Consider the following 10,278-nt stretch of genomic DNA (forward strand, 5'->3'; position numbering starts at 1 on the left):
TTTTGCTTTATTATTTATATTTTTCTCATTTAAAAAAAATTAAACATATAATATTTTACTTAAATTCAAATAAATAAAATTGTTCTTATAAAGTCTTGCCATGAAATCTTACAATGGAAAAATGAAAATATACNAATACCAATTTAGAAACACTAAATTAATAAATAATAATAATAATAGAATATCAAACCAAACATAACTGAAAAAACTAATAGTGATGGCTATACTAATTTAATGGCAGCAAAATGGAATGAAAAAAAAAATAAACATTATAATGCATATTTAGTACGTTAGAATTATTATCAAATTTAGGAAAACAATAGGATGCCAACGAATAAACAAAAAGAGATAGAGATTTAAAGGTAATAAAGTGTAGAGAGAAAAAGAAAAATAAAAGAAATTAAACGTCAATTTGTAACTGTTATTTAAAAAATAAAGAGGCCAACGAGTATGTGATGGGAGGAGTTAAAAAAAAATAGAGATGACCTTACGGAGGACATTAAAAACTTTATAGTGTAATAAAATCAATTGTAGCATTTATTTTTACTATGCTCCATTGTAGTCACGCAACCATGTTATTATCCTTTTTTTTTCCAAATTTTCCTATAATTTTTTTAATGTTTAAAGTGAATTTATTTTTGTGTTTCAAGTTGTTATCTTTTTTTGTATTCTTCAGAATAATTTGGTGTTTATTGATATACATTTCATTTTTACTATTTTTCTTTTCATCTTATTTTATTCAAAATTTAAATTTAGCCATGTCCTTCATATTATTAAATTATTTATATTTTCTATCTTTTTTTTATTTTAAAAAATTAAACATAAAATATTTTACTTAAATTCAAATAAATAAAAATTGTTCTCATAAAGTCTTCCCATGAAATGCTACAATGCATCAATAGAAGAATGAAATACAAAACACATGCTATTTTAGAAACAATAAATTTATAATAATAATAACAACAACAACAACAACAACAACAACAGAATATCATACCAAACATATCATAAACAAACTAATAGTTATGGATACACTAAGTTAATGGCAGTAAATTGGAATGAAAAAAATAAAAATAAAAATAAACGTTACAATGCATATTTAGTACATTAGAATTATCATCAAGAAATCAAATGTCAATTAGTAACCATTACTTGGAAAACAAAGAGCTTGATAGAAGTAGTTAAAGATGATCTTACGAATGTCAATAAAATCAATTGTTACATTCACTTAATTAAATCATATAATTAAATACAATCATACAAAAGTTAAATTTAAAACTAATCAAAATCTAATATGGAAAACCATATTTCTTATCAAAACTAAAAAGAAGATATTCTTCAATAATAATAGAAATATATAAAAAATAAAGATGGAAATTTTCAAAATCCCATTTTTGACATTTCATTTAACATTATTGAGGCAACATTAAGTCATGATATAAGAATTTTAGTTTTTAACTTCCATAGAATCAAATGTTTCCCACATTATTTCAACCTTATGGAAAATAGGGTTTACATGTAGCATGCAAAATGTGTACAATTGACTTAGAGATATACAAATTAGTCAACCAACTATGGTAGAATTAAGGTTTCAAAATTTAAATAAAACAATTCTACAATAATAAAAAATTATTTTGCGATGAACATGATTATGAAATGCATTTCTCTTCATTAAGTTAGTTCAAATTACAAAATAATGATAACAATGAGACCTCCCTTTAAAAAATAATTATGCGCAATGCACGGGTCCGCAACTAGTAATAATAAAACACACAAAGCAAGGAAAAAGGTAAATCCTTTGAATTTGAGTGATGTTGTCAGGTGGTCTTTTAGAAAGGAACGAACACGAAATCACGGGGCTGAAGCTGTTTTTGTCATCTTCCTCCATCCTGTACATGTAGCAGCATCAAGAGCATTATCAGAATCTCTCTCTGTAATGGGGTTTTGTTGTTTTTTTCCAAATACCATACCATAACCAGAACAATATATCACGAGCCTCCACTCACCTCTCTCTCTCTCTCTCTCTCTCTCTCTCTCTCTCAGTTTTTAAAAAAACTCCAACCAACTCATCCACTGGCTTTTTGAGGGAGAGATAAGCTGGATAGCTTGTATTTATATCCTTGAGGTCCACTCTCCCCTCTCTCTACATTTATGTTCAGCTGCATTTAGCTGAAATCAAGAGAGAATGCAGAACTCAAAATCTTGTTCTTCCTTTCAAAGTCTAGATGATGAGTCTGAGGACTTCACACGCTTTGAAAAGTCTCTCCAGGTGTACTTTCATTTTCATCTCCACGAGGCCATGTTACTCTTTCTTTTTGTGTGTATATTTTATGCGTTTTGATTCTATATCATTAATAGTTTTGCGATTGCAGGAACTTAGAGAGTTACGCTCTCAGCTTCATTATGCTGCCGATTACAGTGAAACCACTTTCTTGAATGCTAAAGAGAAGAAAGTGTTAGTGTTCTACTCTCTAATTCTCTATACTGTCCACCATTATACCATCTGTTTCTCATTTTAATGTGATAGTAAAGTGGGCTGCCTCTTTTTGGGGCTTAAAAAAACAAAACAAAAGTAGTGTTTGTTAACATACCATACAAGCAACAGCTCTAGCATAGCCTTTTATCTTTTTATCTGCAGATTTTTAGAACATTGTTTTTTCACAAGTATATTTAAGCGTTCCGTTACGAATATAATATTTTTATAATATTTTCACAACAAAAAGTAAGTGACTCATTGTTATTGATTCAAATTTAAACCTACCACTGATATTACTTTTTTACTCTAACAACAACACAACTAATATCACTTATGATTTATTATAAAAATAATGTAAAAATGTTGTGAACATAACATTTCTCTTTTCATAAATATACTTTCATATTCTTTTCGGTACAAAATTTTCAGCAAAAAAAATTATTTGCACCTAAACACACTCTACATACGTATTTTTTTGATGTAAAATCAAAGAAACCATTTCAGTTTTGAGATTATATTTCAACTCACTATTTAAGTTTTTTTTTTTTTAATAAAAATTTGTGATAGTTTTTATCAGTTTTTATCAAAATAATACTGTAATAATAATAACAATCATGCTCAAGCTTAGTTTAGCCCCCAAACTGGTGATATATATAATATAATTTTTTTTTTCTTAAAAAAAAGTCATTATCTGGGACCACCACTTGGTGGACCTAATCTGACGTGGTGTTCCTAGCTCAAAATGTGAGTGGACAGCACTCATACGGCCCAAACTCTAATTTTGAAGGTAATTTTTAGTTCCTGCGGATGGGTTCACATCTTTCAAGGCATACCTGTGATTTTACCCAACAAACAAAATAAATTCATAAAAATAAGCTCATCATAGATGCCGATAAATAAATATTCTTACGCCCTCTTATAGGTTTTTTCAATAATTTAGTGTTGGGATTTAGTTACTAGTTCTAATTTGATAAAAAATTATAATTTTTGGGAAATAGTTTGTGTGTTTTATATCCAATAATTGCGAATGCTTGTCAATAAGCATTGTGGTTTCAAATCTCAACATCTTTAAATTTTACATTTTTCTAGATACAACTTTTAAAAATAATTTTATTTGCAAAAAGTTGAAAAATAAACTGTATCAAACAGTTACGAGAATTAAAAGATGGCTAATGGCTAATGACTAGTTTAACACACAGATAACTCTGACTCAACTCAAATTCAATGTGGTAAGACAAGGCCATCAATATGGGCTTAATATCTCTTCACACAAGCCCATTAAATGGTTTATTCAGCATGAAACCAATAAAGACAACAGAGATCTCTCAAGAATTCATACTTGTATAATGGAGGGAACTGGCTCACTATAGTGGCCCATTAAACAAGTGAGTGAGTGACCCACAAATTTGCTTTGCTCTGTGTAAAGGCCCCTACGACTTGTCGTTTATACTTTATACTATGGTCTTTTATTTTTTTTTAAAGGCATTTGATAAGATAGCTAAAGGCGGTCAGTGGTTTAGCAGTAGGTCATTGTTGTATTATTTTATAGCGGTCAGCCATTTTGTGGTATTTGAAAACGGTTGGTCGTTTATTAATATGTGGCCCCCTAATTCCTTAAAATATTTTTGCAGTGTGATGGAAAACACAAAAGAGTACATATGCAGGGCTGTAGTTACTGTTGTTGACCACCTTGGAAGTGCCTCTGCCAACCTTGATTGTCGCATTTCTCAGACTAATGCATTTTCCGAGGCTGAGTTTCGAATCAATTGCCTAAAGCAAGTTAGTAGTATTATTTTGCTCAGTCACAGAATGTCATTCAGATATCATTGGAAAATTATTAAGTACTAATCCTTTTGACTTTTTTGGTGCTTGCTTGGTAGAGACTTCTCTTATGCGAACAATATGCTCACAAGCTTGCTCTAACTAAACTACAGTGGAGTGAGAATTTGACACGATATTCTCGATGTTATTTATCAATGCGTAACTGTCTCATATCACCCTTTGGTTCTTTTCAATAAAATTTAAAAGTTTCTTCTTGCAACTTTGATTGTTCTTTTTGAATTGTCTCATACCAATGCATATTTATCTCTTCTGAATTTATGATACTTCTTTTTTTTTTTTCCCCCCTCATTGACCAGAAAATGAAAATGTTGAGAAATCAAATGAAGGTTCAAGGTACAAATTTTCTCCTCTAATACATGACACTGAAATTAAGGATGTTTACCTGCATGGCTTCACATTGTCAAATGACTAAAAAGCTTCAAACAAGAGAACCTATTTAATCAATTATGTGGAGCATGCATGCGATACTTCCTTAAGTAAAACTAACAAAATAGCAACAAAGAAAAGGATACAACCTGGAGTGCAATGTCGATTTTATACATATATTGCACACGTATAAGCATTGCATGGTAGCCTTACTATGCAAAATGAACTTTTTATGTCATCACTTAATCTGGGATAGAACTTGAGTTTCCGTCTTTTTGATCAATTTGTTATAAATGCAGGGATATCGTTGATAACAGAGAAGAGGACGTGCCACTTTTCTTGTACACAAACACACAGAGGCCATCTCTTGAGAAAGAGACTACCAACTCATCATTAGGTTAAAATTTCCTCTCATATGTAACGGATGTGTTTTTAATTGGGATTTACATTGCTTATCGACTAATATTTTTGTTCTATTGCATGGCTTGTTTAGTATTGCCTGTTCACGATGGTTTGTCAGTATTGTCAAAAGGTTCAAATCCTACATTTCATTTCCAGGTAGGTGAAGTTCTATTTAAGATCCTTGTTATGCCACTGCATCACTTGTTTATTTCCATCATTTTGCATTCTTTTGTTGCAGGGTACTCAAACAATTGGACGTCATAGAAAGTCAGCGCAGGGTGGTGACATCTTGTCCCTCATACGGAGAATTAAACGAACAGCATGAATCATAAGGGTCTGTGTGTTTTTCTTTTGCCTTCCGGTAATGGCATTTTAGTATTGGAGGAATGCCTTATTTAGCAGACTGCAAATGTATGAAGTCACTCTGTTGGGAGTTCATCACAGAATTAGGACCATGAGAACACAAATGCCATAGAATTTGAACCAAATTAGGAATTTCTATTTGTTATGACTGCTCCTAAAGCTAAGGATATGTTCCTTTCTGAGAATTTTTACCGCTGAAAGTTGTTGATTATGAGTGTAGAATAATGGTTTTTAAGACTCTACAGTGTGATTAAAATTTATATTCTTCATGTATCTTAAATAATAAAATTCAGAAAAATAAATTTCAATTTATCAAAGTTCATTTTGCACCTTAAGGCTTGAAGCTATAGGAAACCAAATTTGTTTGCAACATCAAACTCAATCAAAACTCAGCTGAAGTGAAATGTCACAATGACATTTTTAACTGTCAGCAATGAATATCCTGTTCTCTCTCCTGCACTGCATAGTAAATAGATATTTGCTAAATGCCTCATGAATTTGTGGTTTGTCAAATTCACAGGAATTTTTCAATTAGAAATTCTATTTTTCTATTTTTCCTTTCTTTCTTTCTAAGGTTGTCCTATATGCAGACAGTTTCCTGGCCATATGTCATCATGACCAAATGTTGAGAGAGTAAAGATGAAATCAAACCAAGAGTACATAAATAAAAGAGTACGTGGGCTGCAAGTCAAGAAAGCTAGAGCACATTCCAAATGCATCAAACCCATTAATCAAATGCTGACTTCCCTTTCCACATTTACATCAGGAAGGAAGCACAATACAAGAATTACAAACACAACAGAATCATACATGGGTCTGACTATTTACATTGACAGGATATATAGCCCTGTTACTATCATTCTCTACCTTTTCCTCCTTTTCTCTTTCATCTTGTTTCTTCTAATGCTACTAGCACTAATGGCGAGCTGTTGGACTTCTTAGACCACTTAGGTTCTCAAGCTTTTCTAAATAGGATATTTTCTTTGTGGTCACAATGTTTGCTATCTTGCTCTTGAGGGTATCATTTTCTTCTCTTAATGGGCTGTCCATATAATCTGTTGAGTCATTCTTCTTCATGTCAGTAGCTCCCTGATCGAGATTCCAACCCATGAAATCCGAGAGTGTCTTCGAATTTGGTGTCTCAGCAGCACACCACTTGTCTGCCTCTTCACCAGTCAACGTTGAAGGATCCCTTGAACGGTTCCTGTTGGATTCTGCTAGTAATGGGTTTTGAGTGAGAGAATCAGCATAAAGGACATCCTCAATTTTAGACATGACATTGAATGCCAAGCTTTCTATTATCCTGGAATAGCTCTCTAAAATAGCCTGTCCTATATCCTGCACATATTTAGCAGAAAATAGGTTTCTGAGTCTTAAGTAGTTTGAGAAACATTTAGAAATTTAAAAAAAATAAAAAAAAAATAAAAAAGGGGGAGGGGGGGGGGGAGGGGGGTGTGTTAGTTTCAATATTGATATTACCCTATTATATTGGATCTTAGATATGTCTAGTGCAGATTGTGGAATTCCTGGAAACCGCTGCTTTAGTAGCAGCAAGATGGTTTCAGCTCTCTCCTCAAAGAGTTCTCTCTTCTCCAAGCTCACACCTGAACCCCAGGAAGACTTGCCATCCTTGTTGGTCATCTTTCTCTTCCAAATCACAATTGAAGCCTCGATCCTGTTCTTAAGGTCAAGTACTTTATGCTCTGTTGACAAGTCCATGGTTGAGAGAAATTGCTCTGGATCAAAATACTCGACTGTAATGCTCTTATATATTGAATCACCAAGGCTTGCTCTACCATTCTGTAGAAACATAACAAAGACGATCAAAATCAAAGTAACAAAACCAATATTGTAAAGCTAATCAATAATGAATCCTTCCTCTTATTAATTACTTTTGGTAGGGATTCAATGTAGCTTTCAGGGATCTCCATTTCTGATAGTACTTGAGCATTTATAGCCATAGCTGCTTTTAGTACTTGGTTCACAGAATCCTTCTGAAAGAGCAGCCACTTTCGAGATATATCTGATAGCCCATTTGGTGGAACTTTGACAGTTGGTAACCACCATTTGTCTTCATTTCTTGGGACATTACCATTTTCAGATTCATCGGCATCTTTAGACACGTACCAGAACTCATTTTGGTTTCCAAAGTTATCCAGGTAGTCCTGTTCATTATAGTTTCATCAGCAAAAGGTAGAAATCTAGGCTATATGATGGAAGAATAAACATCTATATATTGAAACGAGGAGCAGTACTTATTACTTACAATGAGCATAGCATCAAGCTTTCGGAGGGCAGGGATGTTCATTAGAAGATCACTTCTTTGGAGAGTTACCATTATCTATCAAATCATGATAGAAAAATATTTGAGAGGCAATCAACATGGTCAAAATTACAGGGGTTATGAGATAAAGAGAGATTTATCACCTCCATACTTTTTCCATCTTTGGATTTTTGCTCTGATGGAACAAATTCAACAATGTGATCAGTTACAGATAAAAGCCATTCAATTTCTTTTCTCCACCTTGCTTTCCTCTCTGGAGACATAGGCTCTAGCCTCGATTTTTCACCAAATATAGATGCTGCTTTGTTGTAAAACAACAAGAGAAAATAGCATATATATTAGCATCCCCATCCTTTAGGTGTACTCTTCCCTATCAATCTTAAGAAATAGAACAAACTATTAATTTGTTTCCTAAATTATGTATTATAATTCAGTTTTGTCTACAAAGTATAGATTGTTAAAAATGGTTCAATATTACCCTTCCTCCCCACTTGCCATCAAAGTAAATTATTGAAATCTTATAAATCATGTCTCTTTCAAGCTCTTTGGTCTCATATTATTACAAATCAACGTCAATAACATGATGAATCACTCAATTTATAAAGTAATTTCAAGGACTTTAACAGAAAATTGGAGGTAAGGATGACATTTTGTTTTCAAAATTTTATGGACTAAATTAACACAAACGATCATTTAGGAACAAAATTAAACTCTAACACATAATTTAAAGACCAAAATCATTGTTTGCCCTAAAACCTTGATAGCATCATGCAATAGAGAAGAACCCCATGCATGAAGTTTATATGTTATACTTTTTTTTTAGGGCAATGTTTGAATTTAAGATATACATAATTTAGAAAGAAAAAAAAAATCCTGTTTCTTCAAAAAAAAAAAAAAACATTTCCAGTTGTCATAATATAGCATTTTTTTTTTGTGAACAAATATTATATAAGAAAAAGAAAGTACCAGCAAGGTTTGTGATGGCATTTGACAAAGCCAAAGCCGAAGAAACACCCTTTCCACCACCCGACATATCTTCACCAAGAAGAAGCTTAGCAAACCTTTCCTTCATCATTTCTATATCTGAATAGAACCGCATATAAATTTTATTAAACAACTCATTAGGCTAAAGAAATGAAATTTCCTAGACCACACCATAAATACACCAGCATGATGATTACCCAAGAACATTATCTTATTTTTCACTTATTGGGTAATGAGAACTTTTTTAAAACATTTTAAGCAGAATACACCAGCATGATGATTACCCAAGAACATTATCTTATTTTTCACTTATTGGGTAATGAGAACTTTTTTAAGACATTTTAAGCAGGGGAAGGGAGATTCCAACCTTAAATAAATCCGTTAAAAACAACAGAAAATGTCATTGTACTGGGATAATGAGATTGAGAGAGAACTGATGCAATTTAAAGTGCATGCATGTAATATGAATAAGATGATTTTACCTGAATTTGGCTTGGAATGTGGACTTCCAACCTTGGCTGGAACTCCAATTTCCAAGCGTGAAACTGGACCCATGTCATGATTAAGCGACCAGCCTATGTGTTGGGGCTCCAATGGACTAGCTACACGCTTGACATCACAACTTTTGGCAATAATTTTCTCTTCTACAACACCTCCATCATGTCCATTCTCAAATATCAAACTCTGAATCTGTCTTCCCGGAATCTCAAACATCCTTTTTAGATTGAAAGATTTTGACTTCTGTATGGTATTTTGGCGTCCAAAGGCTCGGACCATTGTATAACAAAATAAATATAGGTCAGGAAACAAACAAACCTGACTATGTTTACTAGAAAACCTTAATCAAGTTACAAAACCGTTAATGGTTGTTGTTGTTGTGTTGTATGAGAGAGAGAAAGAAAGAGGAGATTCCTCTCCAAAAACGAGAGAGGTTAGAGGTGGAAAAAATGGAACGGTTTTTACTATTTTGCAAAGTTGACGATAGAGAAGGGAGAGAGTTTTTAGTGGTTTGAGTTCAAGTTTTTTTGTTTTTTGTTTTTTGTTTTTTGTTTTTTTTGGTTTTTTGGCAAACGTGGTGTGCATGTTCGAGCAACAAAAAAGTTGGGGTCGCTGTAAGCAACAAGTAAAAAAAATAAAAAAATAAAAAATAAAATAAAAACAAAAACAAAATGCGGATTGTAATTACTATTTTGTTTTTTGTTTTTTTAGAGATTGTGCTTTTGTTTAGGGAACGAGTGGTTGCGAGGTCAATGCTGGGCTTAAAGCCCGGGTAAGACATACAAATTTAACTGACAATTGCTTTCTCTATTCTTATCACATTACAAAAATGCCATAAATAACCAAACCAGTGCTCAACGTTACTATTTTTAAATAATTAATATGGTCCATAATTAGGATTAAAAAAAAAAAAATGGTCTCAAGTCTCAATAAATATCGCTTTCTAAACTTGTAACCTACATGCTTCGTTCATATCCATAAACTCTTAATTTGGCATCTATATTAAACCTCTAAAACTCTCTTTGGAATAATGTAGGTCGTCTAAAGGTTATTATAATTTATG

The 10,278-nt window shown here is 32.3% G+C and overlaps 2 protein-coding genes across 2 annotated transcripts; one reads left to right on the forward strand and one right to left on the reverse strand.

Annotated features, from left to right (window-relative positions):
* Positions 1-1,933: 1,933 nt before the first annotated feature.
* LOC112015051 (probable protein ABIL5) lies at positions 1,934-5,686 on the forward strand. Its single transcript, XM_024047409.2, has 8 exons — positions 1,934-2,269; positions 2,373-2,455; positions 4,108-4,255; positions 4,357-4,456; positions 4,615-4,651; positions 4,984-5,081; positions 5,178-5,242; positions 5,325-5,686. The coding sequence occupies exons 1-8, from the start codon at positions 2,186-2,188 to the stop codon at positions 5,409-5,411; spliced, it is 702 nt and encodes a 233-aa protein (XP_023903177.1). The 5' UTR covers positions 1,934-2,185; the 3' UTR covers positions 5,412-5,686.
* Positions 5,687-6,364: 678 nt separating this feature from the next.
* Positions 6,365-9,835, reverse strand: LOC112015052 (rho guanine nucleotide exchange factor 8). Its single transcript, XM_024047410.2, has 7 exons — positions 9,200-9,835; positions 8,700-8,816; positions 7,877-8,031; positions 7,716-7,790; positions 7,342-7,614; positions 6,929-7,249; positions 6,365-6,787 (listed from the first exon to the last, which is right to left on the reverse strand). Exons 1-7 carry the CDS (start codon positions 9,492-9,494, stop codon positions 6,365-6,367), a joined length of 1,659 nt encoding a protein of 552 aa, XP_023903178.2. The 5' UTR covers positions 9,495-9,835.
* Positions 9,836-10,278: the final 443 nt, after the last annotated feature.

This window comes from Quercus suber, unplaced genomic scaffold (assembly GCF_002906115.3).
Source record: "Quercus suber isolate HL8 unplaced genomic scaffold, Cork oak 2.0 scaffold_105, whole genome shotgun sequence".
NCBI lineage: Eukaryota > Viridiplantae > Streptophyta > Magnoliopsida > Fagales > Fagaceae > Quercus > Quercus suber.

Bases quoted from the DNA above. Each gene is read 5' to 3' on its own strand.
- LOC112015051 (XM_024047409.2), top strand. From the start codon at position 2,186: ATGCAGAACTCAAAATCTTGTTCTTCCTTTCAAAGTCTAGATGATGAG. The intron at 4,256-4,356 runs GTTAGTAGTATT...CTTGCTTGGTAG, and splicing joins GAATCAATTGCCTAAAGCAA to AGACTTCTCTTATGCGAACA. The intron at 5,082-5,177 runs GTTAAAATTTCC...TGGCTTGTTTAG, and splicing joins GACTACCAACTCATCATTAG to TATTGCCTGTTCACGATGGT.
- LOC112015052 (XM_024047410.2), bottom strand. From the start codon at position 9,494: ATGGTCCGAGCCTTTGGACGCCAAAATACCATACAGAAGTCAAAATCT. The intron at 8,817-9,199 runs GTAAAATCATCT...GGTTCTATTCAG, and splicing joins ACATTCCAAGCCAAATTCAG to ATATAGAAATGATGAAGGAA. The intron at 7,791-7,876 runs GTGATAAATCTC...ATGATTTGATAG, and splicing joins AAGATGGAAAAAGTATGGAG to ATAATGGTAACTCTCCAAAG.